The 18,234-nt window shown below is 35.9% G+C and overlaps 1 protein-coding gene across 1 annotated transcript in view; it reads left to right on the top strand.

Annotated features, from left to right (window-relative positions):
- Nucleotides 1-18,234, top strand: part of UNC13C (unc-13 homolog C) — a 685,158-nt gene that overhangs the window by 339,143 nt on the left and 327,781 nt on the right. The window contains 3 exon segments of the mRNA NM_001206460.1: nt 8,941-9,110; nt 11,807-11,922; nt 14,015-14,178. Of these exon segments, the coding sequence (NP_001193389.1) occupies nt 8,941-9,110; nt 11,807-11,922; nt 14,015-14,178 (450 nt within the window).

Below are 18,234 nucleotides of genomic sequence, written 5' to 3'. Positions count from 1 at the left end.
CTCATTATCTTGAAGAGATCTCTAGTCTTTCCCATTCTATTGTTTTCCTCTATTTCTTTGCATTGATCACTAAGAAGGCTTTCTTATCTCTCCTTGCTATTCTTTGGAACTCTGCATTCAAATGGGTATATCTTTCCTTTTCTCCTTTGCTTTTCGCTTCCCTTCTTTTCACAGCTATTTGTAAGGCCTCCCCAGACAGCCATTTTGCTTTTTTGCATTTCTTTTTCTTGGGGATGGTCTTAATCCCTGCCTCCTATACAATGTCAGGAACCTCTGTCCATAGTTTTTCAGACACTCTGTCTATCAGATCTAATCCCTTGAATCTATTTTGTCACTTCTACTGTATAATAGTAAGGGATTGATTTAGGTCATACCTGAATGATCTTCAGGTTTTCCCTACTTTCTTCAATTTAAGTCTGAATTTGGTAATAAGGAGAAGCATCACTACGAACAAAGCTAGTGGTGGTGATGGAATTGAAGTTGAGCTATTTCAAAACCTGAAAGATGATGCTGTGAAAGTGCTGCACTCAATATGCCAGCAAATTTGGAAAACTCAGCAGTGGCCACAGGACTGGAAAAAGTCAGTTTTCATTCCAATCCCAAAAAAGGCAATGCCAAAGAATGCTCAAACTACCGCACAATTGCACTCATCTCACACGCTAGTAAAGTAATGCTCAAAATTCTCCAAGCCAGGCTTCAACAATATGTGAACCGTGAACTTCCAAATGTTCAAGCTGGATTTAGAAAAGGCAGAGGAACCAGAGATCAAATTGCCAACATCCATTGGATCATTGAAAAAGCAAGAGAATTCCAGAAAAACATCTACTTCTGCTTTATAGACTATGCCAAAGCTTTTGACTGTGTGGATCACAATAAACTGTAGAAAATTCAAGAGATGGGAATACCAGACCACCTGACCTGCCTCTTGAGAAATCTGTATGCAGGTCACGAAGCAACAGTTAGAACTGGACATAGAACAACAGACTGGTTCCAAATAGGGAAAGGACTATGTCAAGGCTGTATATTGCCACCCTGCTTATTTAACTTATATGCAGAGTATATCATGAAAAACACTGGACTGGATGAAGCACAAGCTGGAATCAACACTGCTGGGAGAAATATCAATAACCTCAGATATACAGATGACACCACCCTTATGGCAGAAAGCAAAGAACTAAAGAGCCTCTTGATAAAAGTGAAAGAGAGTGAAAAAGTTGGCTTAAAGCTCAACATTCAAAAAACTAAGTTCATGGCATCTGATCCCAACACTTCATGGCAAATAGATGGGGAAACAGTGAAAAGAGTGGCAGACTTTATTTTGGGGGCTCCAAAATCACTGTAGATGATGATTGCAGCCATGAAATGAAAAGACGCTTGCTCCTTGGAAGAAAATTTATGACTAACCTAGACGGCATATTAAAAAGCAGCAGAGACATTACTTTGCCAACAAAGGTCTGTCTAGTCAAAGCTTTGGTTTTTCCAGTAGTCATGTATGTATGTAAGAGTTGGACTATAAAGAAAGCTGAGCAACAAAGAATTGATGCTTTTGAACTGTGGTGTTGGAGAAGACTCTTGAGAGTCCCTTGGACTGCAAGGAGATCCAACCAGTCCATTCTAAAGGAAATGAGTCCTGAAAATTCATTGGAAGGACTGATGCTGAAGCTGAAACTCCGATACTTTGGCCACCTGATACGAAGAGCTGACTCATTTGGAAAGACCCTGATACTGGGAAAGATTGAAGGCAGGAGGAGAAGGGGACAACAGAGGATGAGATAGTTGGATGACATCACCAACTCGATGGGTATGAGTTTGAGTAAACTCTGGGATTTGGTTATGGACAGGGAAGCCTGGCATGCCGCAGTCCATGGGGTCACAAAGAGTTGGACACGACTGAGCCACTGAACTGAACTGACTATCTTCTGCCCCACAGATCATTAACAGGCAGTTTATCTTCATACAAGTTAGTTTTAGAAAACAAAATGCATGTCACCATTTAAAGAAAAGTCAGATTTAGAAAGATAATGCCTTGAATCCAATGTCTAATAAATGTCAAACATTTTTCCAAAGTGAATCTTCCTCCCAACTTCAAGCAAATGGTTAATTTTCAGCTATACAAGTAGCCACTAATTGGAATAGTTAAATTGTAATAGTTAAAGAACAATAATATGAAGAGTATGATTTCTCTGACCAATGATATTTTCTTATTTTCTTGGTAAATAATTTTTTCATATCTAATTGCTCTAGGTGCTAGGGACTGGAAAAAATGCTTTTTAGGGAATTTTCATACAGAGGTGATCTTTTATCAGGTATTGAGAAGCAGGTAGATGTTCATCAGGTAGAGGATTAGGGAAAAGACATCCTTGCCCTCAGAAACAATGAAAAAAGTGTCTGAGCTGCAAAAATGTTTGGTGAGCCTAGGGAAGTGGTGAAAAGAAACCACCCTTATTGCACACAATCTTATACTCACACTCATTTATGTTTCTCCTGTTTTTTGAGACAGTAATTTGATCCTTCTGTTTTCTATATATGCCGTTGCTTTTTAAAACAATTATATTTGGCATATAAATTTAAGGAACAGCAGGTTGATTTATACATGTATACTATAATATGGTTGCCATTGTAGCATTAACTAGCTCCTCTATCACATATCATGATTATCATTACTTTTTTGTCATGGGTATTATAAAGACCTAGTCTCTTAGCAGATTTGATGAATATAATATAATATCATTGTCTGTATTTATTATACTGTGCATTGGCTCTTTAGGAGTCATTTAGCTACTATTTTGTACTTTTAAATATCATCTCTCCTATTTCCCCATCTTCTGGGTGCCTGGTAAGCACTATTTTGTTCTTCTCTAGTTTGTTTTCTAGATTTCACATATAAGTGGTATCATATAGACCTTCCTGTTTTCGGATTTCTCTCCCTAAGTGGTCTCTCTTTTCACAGCAAAATTGACACAAAGAATTTTTCTAAACAAGCAAATTTCTTACTTTTATTACTTTAACATAACTAATATTTTATCATCTTTAATGTCAAATAATACTTAAAACAGCTATTAAAATAAGTTTATCTGCAATATTAGTACCTGTGAAGGAAACATTAGATATAAAAACAGAACAAAAGGCTTTGAGTATTAATGATCCAATTGTAGGGCTTAAGGTGGGGCAGCAAAATTGGTGTATCATATCAGATTGGTGTATCTTTGTCCTTTGGTTCTTTGATCTATTACAGTACTAGAATAGATCTACAACACCCGGTTACTACCTAGAAAACCATCAGAAAAACTTAAACAAAAGGGACATGTTGAGGACTGGTGTTGTTTTCTTTCTTTTTTTTTTTTTTTTTGGTCAATTCAAATTCCCATAATTAAATGCCCTTGATAAATGTAGTGGGAAAAGTCCCTGTGCACTGGCACTAGTTTTGAACTTAGAGTTTGTCTATCTGCTCTAATACAATTGAAAGATAATAGGGTTAAGGGCTCTTGATTCAATAATAAGACACCTATACTGTGATGGAACTGGGTTACATAATTCATAATAAATCATTCAGAGGAAATGTGTGCATCAAGTGTCTTTCATATTTCCATTTGGTGGGTCAGAGTTTAAGGAATTAAGCTGTAACTAGAGAATTTAATTACTGTTTGAAAGGCTGCTGCTGCTTTGCCTCTGGATGGCTCTTGCAAGTTTCTGGCTGATGATTTTTTCAATCAATTCCCTGCCTTCCAGCTTGAGTTGAAAGAGATTATTTATGATTGTTAGATTTTTAAAAATACAAAATTTTGTTGATTATAACAGTAAAAGATAAAGACTAAAAAAATTTCACTAATCTTACCACCTATATTTTGAATATAACCTTACAGATTGTTTCAATGCATATATATGTGTGCTGCTGCTGCTGCTGCTGCTAAGTCGCTTCAGTCATGTCCGACTCTCTGCAATCCCAGAGACGGTAGCTCACCAGGCTCCCCCGTCCCTGGGATTCTCCAGGCAAGAATACTGGAGTGGGTTGCCATCTCCTTCTCCAAGGCGTGAAAGTGAAAAGTGAAAGTGAAGTAGCTCAGTTGTGTCCGACTCTTAGCGACCCCATGGACCGCAGCCTACCAGGCTCCTCCGTATATAAACTCACATTTATATATACATTAAATATCTATCTTATGTGTCTATTAATAAAATTTGATACAATGACATTTAAAATATTATAGAAATTTCATTACAGATTCTTAAAGAATATGATTTTAATTGCAACTTCATTTACTATTGGTTTTTTTCTTGGTATAGTTGCTGGTATAGATTTGGTATAATAATCTTGGTATAGATTATTTTAGTTGCTTCATTATAACTAGTTCAACTATAGATCATTTCTCATTTTTGAATGGCTCTTTGCTTATATACTACTTTCATAATGACTTCCCATCAGAGGACGACTGTTTTAGCAAGAGATTGTTGTTCTATTGAAATCAGGCTTTATGAAATTCATGAGCATCTCTTTAGGCTAAATAGTCCTTCTCAGAATAGGTTGAACTTCGATAACTTGGGTTTGGGTTTTATTTTTGTTTGTTTGTTTTTTATTTGCTTTTTGTCTTTATTTTGCCTTAATTATAGGAGCTATGTATTCGGGCTATATCCAGGAAACTAAATCAAAAAAAAAAAATTGTAGTGAGACCATTTGAAAATTTGGTATAAGTAATTATAAAGAAATTAGCCTTTTGGATGGCTGCCAAAAGAATATTGGCCAAATAGTGATTGGCTGTGCAGAGATTAGGGTACCTGCAAATTGAAAACAGAAATAAAGACAAAACAGAACATAAACACACGTAATAATCCTGAGTTCCAAAGAGTGAAATGCTTTGCTTTAACTTGGGAATGAATAAAATAACTTATTCCCATGGAAACAAAGCCATTCCTGTCTTTAATAATGAAAAAACATAAAATTGGGCATATTAACTACTCTTTAAGATGCACATTGTTTTTAGTTAAGAAAAAAATACAATGCAAATTGTCCTAACAATGCTTACTTTATTTACCAAGAGTGAGCAGCAAAATATCTTATTCTCCTCTTATAGGAAAGGCAAATCACAAGCTGTTGAACTAAAACAGGAATCTTTGTCAGCTAATTAATCAAGGTGGAAATGATCTAATAGAGTAAGATTTATTGGGAGTTATGTGTGATAGATTTTTCTCTTGTGTGTAAAAAATCTTTCTGTCACATTTTCCTGAATAAGCATACAGTTTCCCATCTAAATAATAAACCTTTGTATTTTCATAAAAGTCAAAGTTTGTGAAACACATGCTAAATAGTTAAGGAATGACATAAAACACAGCAAGTATAAAAATAGTAAGAGTTAACAAATTAAACATTCTAAACCGTTTTGTATATAATCAGACAAAATGAACTTGGTAGATTTTTAAATTATTTTCCCACTGATTCAGTTAGAATTTTATTAAACTTCTTATTAAGCCATGATTGTAGCTTGGTCAAAAAGAGATTTCATTCAACAAGAATTCCAGGTATAGGCATTTGAGGGCTAGTATGGAGAAGGAAATAGCAACCCTCCCCAGCATTGCCTGAGATATCTCATGGACAGAGGAGCCTGGTGGGCTACAGTCCACGGGGTTGCAAAGAGTCAGACACAACTGAGCAACCAAACAACAACAGTGGTAACTCTGTTATCCCTTCAAAGTGAAAAGCTTAATCTATGTTCCTCATTTATCATCTTCTGTGGAAGATGTTCTACATCCATGTTCCAGAGGAATAAAAGAAGAACATAGAAGAGCCAGAGCCAGAAGACTTTTGCTTATATCTCATTGTAGAATGATGTCAAGTGGTCATCTCTAGTTTCAAGGGAGACTAGGATATTGCACAGAAGTAGGAAAGGCAAGGAGCGCTTGAAAAATTATTGGCTGAATGAACTTATGGTATCTGTCACCTTCCACCTCTTTGAGCATTCAATATTTATTCATGGAATTTCCATCTCTGTATGTACTTTAAACATAATGAACCCATCCTCTGTCTTCCAAGGTAGGTGGTCCCCAAATTATATCCAGTTACTGGGTTAAGTATGAAGTCTAGGATCTTTGGGTAATCTCTTTATCACCTCCAGGTTTGGTTCTTTGTCATTCCTAAGTCTATAAATTAAAGATAAATCATCTTCTTCGAACATCCCCACTGTATTAGTGTAAAGAGAAAAGAAATTAGGATAAAAGCAGTTTATCCTTAAAAAAAAAAAAAAGTCTCATTCAGTAACAGGGAACAAGGGAAGCATATGACTGTCAGTGGTACATAGCAAATATAGAGTCTTGCTTAGCAGATTATTCAGGACTTCCTGATACTAGCAACAGAAGTCGTTACTTGGCTAGCCAATCTGGCAGGCCTTAGCACTTCTTGGTGAATTTCTTTTACATATTTTCTCCAAGTCCTTGGTTCTACATCTGGGGGGCCTTGCTTGACCAATGGGCCAATGCCTGCATTCTACGCAGAAGCTGTGTAAAATGAAAGAAAATGAAAGAGGGCTCTAAAAAGAATTAAAAGGCATTGTGTATCTACGAAACCATAAATTGGTACCATCCTAGGAAATCCAGGTTTATGGTCTTCCTAGCTGGCACCCCACTCCAGTACTCTTGCCTGGAAAATCCCATGGATGGAGGAGCCTGGTAAGCTGCAGTCCATGGGGTCGCTAAGAGTCGGATACGACTGAGCGACTTCACTTTCACTTTTCACTTTCATGCATTGGAGAAGAAAATGGCAACCCACTCCAGTGTTCTTGCCTGGAGAATCCTAGGGACGGGGGAGCTTGGTGGGCTGCCATCTATGGGGTCGCACAGAGTCGGACACGACTGAAGTGACTTAGCAGCAGCAGTAGCAGTAGCTGGGAAGAGGTTCTACGTGGAGTCTACTTTCTACTGCTGTGAGTTCAAGGACCCAGAAATTACTTTAAATAAAGCCTGTAGCAACCCCAGGGCACATTTAAAAATACCATACCCGGGAAGTTTTATCAGACTTCCAGGAGGTGAGCTTCAAGATAATTTTTAAGTAACCACATACCCCTGGAAAATTTACCTCATTATCACTGGCTCCTTTGTTCTGACCAATTCCTTTCTCTTAACCTAATGGCTGCTGCCTCTACCCCTGTAACACTGTATGCCAGGGTGCAGCACCATTAATCTGATCTTTGCCATTAAGTTCCCTTTCGTTGTCACTTAGAGACTTCCTAAAGAAAGGTGTTTGAAATACCCTGGGGTAACAGGTTTATCTATTTTTGAAGTTCCACTCAGAAACCTCTGCTTGTATGCATACATTTTGTATACAGAAGCAGCTGGCAGTCCTCAACCCTGTGTAGTTCCAAATTGTGATATTCTCAGTTGTGTGGGACACAAGCAGAGTGACCTCTTTTGGAATAGCTGTGTTCCCTTGCATCTCTGCTTAGAGCAGTCAAGCTATAGTTTGAGTGCATCTCTACCTACCACAGTACATTTTTGAAAGCAGCAAGACTTAATGAGCATATTCCAATATTCTGAATTTTACTCATACCATTCACACTAATAAAAAAGCTTGAGTTGGTATGTGGTCATGATTCCAAAGTATAGCAAGCAACAGTTTGACCAGCTGTTTCGCTATTGCACTCCAAAATTTAGTGGCTTTGAAGCCTGAGGTAATTAATGCTTGCCCTCATCATCTCCTCTACAAAGTCAATTCCACATTTTAAGTTCTATTATTGTAGCTCTCTTCTTTCTTTAAAAGCTATTACATTAATCATTATTGTTCATTGCAGCCAACAGAGCTCACTCTAGTTTATACAGAAAAAAAAATTATTTCATAGACTCAGATTGCTCACGAATTTTTAGAGAGGCCAGAGGCCAGCCTCTAAATCAACTGTGCAAAAGCAATGTCCAATTATATCATGAGGCTTCTTTGCAAAAAAAAAAAAAAACACATACACACACATTTGCCACTATTGATCAATTATTTGTCCCTCAGTACTGAATACCAGAGACTCTGTGACAAACTGCTAAAGACCACCACCCCTGTTGCCAAAAGAATTAAGCACCACACAATACAACCACTGCCTCACTTTCCTCAATTTGAGTTCAGGTATTGATTGAATGCAGGTTAAACATCTGGACCATAACTACAAAGGAATCTAAGAATGTGATTTATCAAGCTTAAGTTTAGAGAAGATGAGGAACATAAAGAGAAATATAGCCAAAATAGAAGAATTTTTAGAGATGTTGGGCATCCATATGTCATGACTTGATTTAACAATGTCTTATATGCTTAACTGAGATTTTTAACTTATTAGGCAGACTATGTAATGTCCACTTTCTCAACACCCATTGCAATTAAATTAGCTTTATGATACATGGCTTCCCTGGTGGCTCAGAGGGTAAAAGCATCTGCCGGCAATGTGGGAAACCTAGGTTTGATCCTGGGTCGGAAAGATCCCCTGGAGAAGGAAATGGCAAACCACTCCGGTACTCTTGCCTGGAAAATCCCATGGATGGAGAAGCCTGATAGGCTACAGCCCATGGGGTCGCAGAGAGACTGACATGCCTGAGCGACTTCACTTTCACTTTCACTCATGATACATAATTTTCTGAGCATGGACATGTTGCCATAGATAACTGTTGCAAATAGGAAATATATCATAGACAAAGCACCCCACAGATTTCTGACCCATATTCAGTTATATGTATTTCAATTAAAAGACATGGAATGGGGCAGGATTTTCTCTTATTAACATTACTTAACAATTGCAGCCGTTTTTCAATATCTCTGATACCTGCAACATCCCATGGATGGAATGGTCCATGGGAAATCTTATTTACTATGCAATGTGGTACGCCTTTCTGGATTAGATAAGATTTAAAACAAATTGCTAACATCAAATGACATTTAGAGAAGTTAGCAATGGTTATTAACTTGTCCACATCTATTTTCAGTGAGTGCCATAACTCCACAGATCGAATCAAAGTCAGAGTGTGGGATGAAGATGATGACATCAAATCCAGAGTGAAGCAACATTTCAAAAAGGAGTCAGATGATTTTCTGGGACAAACAATTGTAGAAGTGAGGACCCTGAGTGGAGAAATGGATGTCTGGTACAATTTAGGTGACTATCTTTATGTCTACTTGAAACATGTTAAATAAAATTCCAGAATATCTGTGACAGGTATTATATTCCCATGTTGGTAAAAGTAACTAATGTTTTTCTAGAACATTTACTTGGCCTTTAGGCAGGTAAGTTTCATTAGGAAATAAGGTGATAATTATTTAAACTCAATATTATTGAAAGATACTGGCAAATTTGAGATGAAAAAAATTCTTTCAAGGAGTCAAGTGGGTGTCTTTTAGGAGAAAAATATTATTCCATTCTGAATTTTTAATTCATAAAGTATAGCTTCAAAAAACTTTGCCAAATGTATAGAAAACAAACAACCTGTGACTTAATAATGTCTGACTTATTTATTTCCTTTTAGTCCCTTAATGAATTTTGGCAATAAACAAAAAGTATATTTTAGATATCTTTCAAAGATGATGTAAGCGTAGGCTTTAGTAATGCAAAGCTGGTTACCCATATGCTTGTTCTGATGATGAAGATATGAGACTGTTTAATTGATATAATTTTAAAATGGAATTTTATTATTGTACCAAGAATTAAAGATAAGTTTTAATTTGACTTTTCCCACAATTGAATAATAACCTAGAATCCTTAGTGCTGATTTAAATAACAGTAAAAAGATATGGATCACCTCATTTTCTGTAAAGGACATAATCTAAAAATATACTTATCATATTATTGGAAATGTTTTAATTACATTTTTAAGATATGGTGGTGAATCTAAGAAAAGTTTACATACTTCCAAGATTATGAAATGTTTGATTTTAGGATACCTACTTATTTTAGAAAATTAAAGAGTGCTTTTCACTTTTTAGAACCTGCGTACTTCAGATAATACAGCATTTTGCAAAGTAAAGGAATGAGGTTACGGAATTAATGGCCATCTGAATTAAGGAGAGATATATAACTGAACACAAATGATTCAAACTAGACTAAAACCACATTATCAAAAATATTTTATTTTGAAGAAATCTCCCTTAAAACTAATGCTTCTCCATTATTGGCATAGAGTTTTTGCTTCACTTATAATGATAAGCCCCCTATATCTTGTTTATACTATTAAATAACTTTATACGTGAAAACAGAGATGTTAGGAAAGGGTAAATTTCAGACCATTAACTGCACAATTCTCACAAGTTGTGTTTTAATTAAAGAGCAATTTAATTGACTATACATACACTTGTTTTCCTGTGATAAATTAGCATGTTGTTGAATTGAGTTGCAATTCAGAAGAGAAATTCTCAAATTATTCTTTTGACAAAATGTACAAGGGTATAGTCAGTTTGCAAAAGAATTTGAGTATGCTTCTAATAAAATCAGCCACCCAGCTCTACTGCAGAAAGTGTCCTTCAGTGTATGGAGAGAAAAATACAGTGCAGCCCACCATGGATGCCTGTGCCTGCTCATCCTCATTTCACACTTTTGTGCAGTCATTACTGATGCTTAACCTTTAGAGGGAAAACAGGTTTTAGCTTTGTATAAAATCCACAATGGGTTCAATCCCCATTAGGAACTTATTTTCATTATTTGTACAGTGTTACTCCTTCCTCAACACTCAGAATTCATTTCACCATGCAGAGAAGGAGTCAGCCAAAAGTTCTGGGTATCCAAGCAGAGCCTATGTCCCATGAATCCATTGTGATGATGGTACTTAAAATGTTCCCTGTGGTCCTGGGGAAAGGTCTGTGACAAAGAGGTCTGAAGACCTGACTTTCTCTTGGCTGCAGCAGACAACTTAAGCATTTGTTGAGAATCAACTCTCTCCTAGCCAGTAGGAGAAACTCTCATAATCCCAGCATTAAGAGAAGACTCTCAGCAACACAGTGACTATTAACTGTTAACCATGAAGAATCAGCAGACATTCCACAAGAGGAAAGTAGACTTCATGATTTAACTGTATCTTATTTGGCTAGAAATATAGTAATGCTTAGAAAGAGGGGCCAATTAAAGAAGTCTTCACTGCTGACTTGGTGTGGCTCTCCCTTTTCATCTTTGGATTTTCAGATGGATCAGCTTGCTTCTTCATGTGTTTCATCAGGGAAGCAGGGATCAGTCTTAGGTCCCCTACCTACATTCCCCCTAGAAATTTTGTGGCTATGTTTATCTTTCTCCCAAAGCTATCCCTAAGTTCATATTAGATGCCTATATACACATATATTACACACACATTATTTGAATTGACTACATATTGACTCCATTCAAACAAAGAAGGAATCTAACACTCATAAGTAAACACAGGTTGTAGACCATAGGTCTTCATGAATCACTGACAGAAAACTATTAACGGATGTTTTTGTTAGAGCTTTGACTCATTTTTTTCAAGGACAGAAAGAATGGGACTTTTTGATAAAGTACTCTCCTGATTAATTTTATCTTTTAGTTATTTTGCTTTTAATTGCCCAAATAATTAATTTTTATCATCTTAACTGATCTAGTACATGGAAATTTGTATCAGAATGGTAGAATCGTCTGATTAAGCTTTTTTATTTGATACCACATTTTGACAATCTCAATGACATATAGGTGCATTACTTTAAATTGTATTTAGCAGAATCATTATTGTTAATCAAACCTGATCTTAAAAAACGACTTTTAGCAATATAAGCCTTTTTTTAAGCTTTTGAGATCTTGTATAAGAAAAATGATATTGTCAAAAGTTACTGACCAATTACTTTCTGCTTTATCAGAGAAACGGACAGATAAATCAGCTGTGTCTGGGGCCATTCGACTGAAAATTAATGTGGAAATAAAAGGAGAGGAGAAAGTTGCTCCATATCATATACAATATACATGTCTACATGAGGTAAGTAACTTGAATTATATTAATAATAAGACCTAGAAAAAATTGCATTGATTAGAGATAATGCAACAAAATATTTGTTTTAAAAATAGAATTGAATTAGGTTTGTGAAATTGTCCCTTAAGTTCTTATTCTTTACAATAGCAAGTGATGTGTTAGGGTATCACATAGCTTTCATATTGCCCCCTGAGGAGAGGGCTGGTTGTCTTAGACTGAGGTTTAGAACAAGCATATGAGGCAAGTTTTAATAAACAAGGCAATGAGACGATAATGAACAAGTAGAGCAAATTATCATCCTTTCAGGGAGGAAGAAGACTGTTAGAAAGCATTCATTGAAGAAATAAGTCATGATATTTTGGAAACATTAAATCTATAGTATCAATACTTTAATAATGGAGGAGAAGATCCAAATCATGCTAATTTTTGAGAACTCTGAGTTAGTGCTCAGGTTTTGTTGAAGATTTAATTAGGACTATTGTCTATTAAATATGAAAAATTTGATGTTGTAGAAATGTCTTTGGGGAGCCAATGTAATTAACAGTAAATTTGTCTCTCTCTTTCTGAGTATAACAGAGGACTTCATACATTCTGAACCCTCCTCCATTTTAACTACCTTTTCCAGAAACACATCTGGGTAGCAAGTATCAGAATGTAGGTTTGCACCCATGAATAGTAGAGAATATACTACGCAAAAAGAGGAGCTTGGTTGGCTTAGAAAGAAGTAGAGACCACTCAGACTGAATCAAAAGGGCAGATGCACGACTTCCCTTTTGTGCCTCAGTGTCCATGCACAGACAAGTAATCTTGGGCTTCTACCGGATGCTTTGCAACTGAAAGCCTAGTTTGACATGTCACCAGAGCTTTTCCATGATGCAAACGACACATCCCATGTATCAAAAAATATGTGGTGAAGCTGAGGACTATACCTTTCCCCCTGTTCAAAGAGGTACGGACAAAGTACCTTCCTAAGAAACAGATAGCTGGGAGAATCATTGCTGTTTGCACATGATTTTTCCTAAGTATATCTATGAAAATGTATATGTAATTATTTGCATCTCCCTTTCACTAAAGAAGGAAACAAGGAACAGTTTTTAAGCCATTTACACATTGCACAGTAATTAGAGATAGAACCAAGACTTAATCTCCTGAGTACAGACTAACCAGTGATAATCCATTAAGGAAGGTTGTTCACCAAATGCAGTGCTCTGTGACAACCTAGGGGAGTGGGATGGGATGGGCGGTGGAGGGAAGCTCAAGAGGGAGGGGATATTTATATACCTATGGCTGATTCATTTGATGTATGACAGAAAGCAACACGATGTTGTAAAGTAAACATCCTTTAATTAAAAATAAAATTATGAAAAAAAAGAAAAGTGGTTCAGTTTTTAGACCAATAGCAATAAATCTCTTGAACTGGCAGGATAGGGAGCCAACTCTGGCCATAAAATGTGGGCAGAGATTTGGAATGACAGGAATAGCATCATGCTTTGCTTTTCAGAGTCTTTTCTGTGGGTCCAAGAACCCAAAAGAACTGAAATCCAGTTCAGAAAGGGTCCTTAAATAACCCATGCTGCAGCAGTTGCTAAACTTCTTAGAAGCAAAAAGGAATTGTATGTAGTAATTTTTTTTCATTACAAAATTGTAAAAATATTTATTTTCAGCCTGAATTCATTGTCATGACTTGTACCATTTTGCAGCAGAAGTGCTTTAGTTTTATTTGCATATCTAGATTTTGTATTAACATAGTCAAAACACATTATTCATCCAGAGCTTTTTAATTTACTCACAGCCTATGAATGCAAAATCTGTGCTAGCATGTAGAAATATTTACTGGCAAAACCATTTACTTCCTTCTAAAATGATACACTATATCTGAAACATTTAAATCATTGATTCTGTATAGACCTAGACTGAAATAAAATCAGAATTTGCATTAAAATGAGATTCAGTAAAATGAAAATTTGAGATACTGCTATTGTTTATAGATTCTGATGAAACATTAGATGCAATTATAATATAATTTACTGAAAGTTACAGTTAAATATGTCAGGCCTAGTTTGAGGAAACTGAACATTTGAAAAACACTTACTTTTAGAATTTGTTCCATTACTTGACTGAAGTGAAAGCTAATGGTGGAGTGAAAATCCCAGAGGTCAAAGGGGATGAAGCCTGGAAAGTTTTCTTTGATGACGCCTCTCAAGAAATAGTCGATGAATTTGCCATGCGTTATGGGATTGAATCCATTTATCAAGCTATGACGTAAGTACTACAGAATCTTTGCATGTTCAAAAATCTCTGTTGAAATCCAAAGGGGAACTCTTTCTTCAAATCAAATGAATTTTTAATTTTATAGATAATTACAGTTTGGATGTAGTTTATTAGATGCTGGCTACCCTCTCTGTTGCAGTATGAAGTATTAAGGATTGGTAACTACCATCATCTTCTCAATTCTTATTCCATTCCCATGTGCTGTTCCTTGACTAAATTAGCAGCTTCCCATGTGCTGTTCCTTGACTAAATTAGCAGCATCTGGGAACTTAGAAATGTAAATTTTCTACCCTACTTCATATCTTCTGAATCAGAAACTCTGAAGATTTTAATATGCCCACCAAGTGGTTCTCATGTACTCTAAAGTTTGAGAACCATAGCCTTATTTGATATTTGAGAAAACTAGAGCCTGATGATTAAAATGTGTTGTCCGAGGTTACAAAGCTGTTTAACATCACAAACACTTCTAGAGTCATTATGGTGTCTTAACCCTAACTTTAGACTGTATCCTTCTTCCCTATATTTATTTTATTTCTGCTAATTTTGTTAACCCAAACACTACAGTAAATAAGGTCCTTTAAAAGTGATCCATACAGGCACACATCCTTTAATGTGTTTCAGTAACAATTTAAAATTGAATTATTGCTTGTCTAGAGTTAATCTTTTGAAACCTAGTCTGAGTTTATAAGTGCATTTTGTTCAGATATAAACCATATATAATATCTTCCCAATCCAGGAAATGAACCCATGTCTCCTGTGACTCCTGCATTATGGGATATTTACCGAAGCCCTATGTATACATATATATATATATATATGTGTATGTGTATATATATATGTGTATATATGTATATATATATGTATATATGTGTGTGTGTATATATATATATGTATACGTAGGGCTTCGGTAAATATCCCATAATGTAGGATATATATATGTATGCTAAGTCACTTCAGTTGTGTCCGACTCTGTGCGACCCCATAGACGGCAGCCACCAGGCTCCCCCATCCCTGAGATTCTCCAGGCAAGAACACTGGAGTGGGTTGCCATTTCCTTCTCCAATGCATGAAAGTCAAAAGTGAAAGCGAAGTTGCTCACTCATGTCCGACTCCTAGCGACCCCATGGACTGCAGCCCACCAGGCTCCTCCATCCATGGGACTCTCCAGGCCAGAGTACTGGAGTGGGGTGCCATTGCCTTCTCCGTATATATGTATGTATATATATATATATATGTGTGTGTGTGTGTGTATATATATGTACATACATATATGTATATATGTGTGTGTGTATATATGTACATATATATGTATGTATATGTATGTGTGTATATATATGTATATATGTGTGTGTGTGTGTGTGTATATATACACACATATGCATTCATAGGGCTTCAGTAATATCCCGTAATGCAGGAGTCGCAGGAGACATGGGTTCATTTCCTGGGTCGGGAAGATCCCCTGGAGGAAGGCACAGAAACCGCTCCAGTATTCTTGCCTGGAGAATTCTGTGGACAGAGGGCCTGGATGGGCTCAGTCCACTGGGTCGCAAAGAGTCAGACATGACTGAAGTGACTTAGCATGCGCGTAAGTCTGTATGTATATGTATATGTCTGTACACACACACTCACATACATATATAAAAGGACTGTTCTTTCATATTAAATCTTCAAGGTTTATTGCTCATAGAATTTAATGAACAGTCATATTTCTAGACCATCATCTAAGAATGATTTTTTAAAACTTTCTGATAGTGTATGCTTTTTCAGTTTACAGAATGTCCTAGTGCTAAATTTCAAAAGCTTATAGATTTTTAGGCGTGAAAAGTACTTAGGGGCCAACCGGTTGAATCTCTCTCTGAATCAGGAAACTCTTTTTGCATCCCTTACTGGTTGTCATCATCTCTTTGTTTGCTCACCTGCAGTGATAGGGAACTCAATTCTTTTTTATTTGAAGTATAGTTGATTTACAATGTTATGCTAATTTTTACTCTCTGGCAAAGCTTTTTTTTTTCATCCAATCAATAATACACATGTAAACATTTTAAAAATATTCTTTTCCAGTATGGTTTATCCAAAAAGATTGGATATAGTTCCCTGTGCTACACAGTAGGACCTTGTTGTTTATCCATTCTAACTATAATAGTTTATTTCTACTAACCCAAATTCCCAGCTCATCCCTCTCCATCTCTCCTTTGGTAATTACAAGTCTGTTCTCTATGAGAGTGTGTTTCTGTTTGGTAGATAGGTTCATGTGTGCCATATTTTAGACTCAAAATGTAAGTGATATCATATGGTATTTGTCTTTTTCTTTGTGCCTTCACTTAGGATGATCATCTCTAGTTGCATCTGTGTTGCTGCAAATGGCATTATTTCATTCTTTTTTAGTATTCCATTGTATATATGTACCAAATATTCTTTATCAATTCTTCTGTTGATGGACATTTAAGTTGTTTTCATGTCTTAGCTATTGTAAATATTACTGCTATAAACATAGGGATCCTTTGTGAATTGTAGTTTTGTCTGGGTATATGTCTGGGTGTAGAACTGCTGGATCATATGGTAATTTATAACTTTAATTTTCTGAAGAACCTCTATACTGTTTCTTATAGTGGCTGTACCAACTTATATGCCCACCAACAGTGTAGGTGGATTCCCTTTTCTCCATGTTCTCTCCAACATTTGTTATCTGTAAATCTTAATGATGGCCATTCTGAATGGTGTGAAGTGGTACTTCATTATAGTTTCGATTTTCATTTCTCTAATAATTAGTAATTTTGAGCATCTTTTCATGTGCCTAATAGCTATTTGTATGTCTTCTTTGGAGAAATGTCTATTAAGGTCTTTTGCCCATTTTTCCATTGGGTTTTCTTTTTTGTTATGTTGTATGAGCTATGTACAGTATCAGTTGTATATTTTGTAGATTAAGCCCTTGTTGCTTGCATCATTTGCAAATATTTTCTCCCATTCCGTAGGTTGTCTTTTCATGTTTTTGTATGATCTCCTTTGCTGCATGAAAGCTTGTAAGTTTAATTAGGTCCCATTCATTTATTTTTGTTTTTATTGCTATTGCCTTGGGAGACTGACCCAAGAAAACATGGTACAATTTATGACAGAGAATGTTTTGCATGTGCTCTCTTCTAGGAGTTTTTTGGTGTCATGTCTTCTGTTGCCTATAAGCATTTTGAGTTTATTTTTGAGCATGGTGGGAGGGTGTGTTCTAACTTCATTGATTTACATGCAGCTGTTCAACTTCCCCAGCACCACTTGATGTAGAGACTGTCTTTTTCCCATTTTATATTTTTTGGTCCTTTGTTGAAAATAAATTGAACATATGTGTGGGTTTATTTATTTCTGGGCTTTTTTCCCATTGATCCATATGCCTGTTTTTGTACTAATACCAAACTGTTTTGATTTGATTACTGTGGCTTAGTAGCACTGTCTGAAGTCTAGAAGAGTTATGCCTCCTTCTTTTTTTTATTTTTTTAATTAGGATTGCTTTGGAAATTCTGGGTCTCTTATACTTCCATATACATTTTTGAGTAATTTATTCCAGTTCTGTGAAAAATATCATGGGTATTTTGATAGTGATGGCATTAATCTGTAGATTGCTTTGGGTGGTATTGCCATTTTAACAGTATTAATTCTTTCAATCCAAGAGCAAGGGATATATTTCCATTTCTTTGAATCCTCTTTTTTCCCCTTTAATAATGTTTTAATGTTCTCAGCTTATAAGTCTTTCACCTCCATGGTCATGTTTATTCCTAGGTATTTTTTTTTTTTTTGGGTGCAATTTTCAAAGGCTTTTTTTTTACATTCCCTTTCTCATATTTCCTTGTTAGTGTAAAGAAGTGCAACTGATTTCTGAATGTTTATCTTGTGTAGTACTACTCTGGAATTCATTTATTAGATCTGGTAGTTGTTGTGTGCAGTCCTTGGGTTTTCTGTATATAGTGTCATGTTATCTGAATATAGTGACAATTTTACCTCTTCCCTTGCAGTCTGGTTACATTTTATTTATGTTTCTTGTCTGATATATGTGACTAGGGC

Source organism: Bos taurus, chromosome 10 (genome assembly GCF_002263795.3).
Source record: "Bos taurus isolate L1 Dominette 01449 registration number 42190680 breed Hereford chromosome 10, ARS-UCD2.0, whole genome shotgun sequence".
Lineage (NCBI taxonomy): Eukaryota > Metazoa > Chordata > Mammalia > Artiodactyla > Bovidae > Bos > Bos taurus.
The sequence above is the reverse complement of the archived record's forward strand: the minus strand, read 5'-3'. Positions and strand labels throughout refer to the sequence as shown.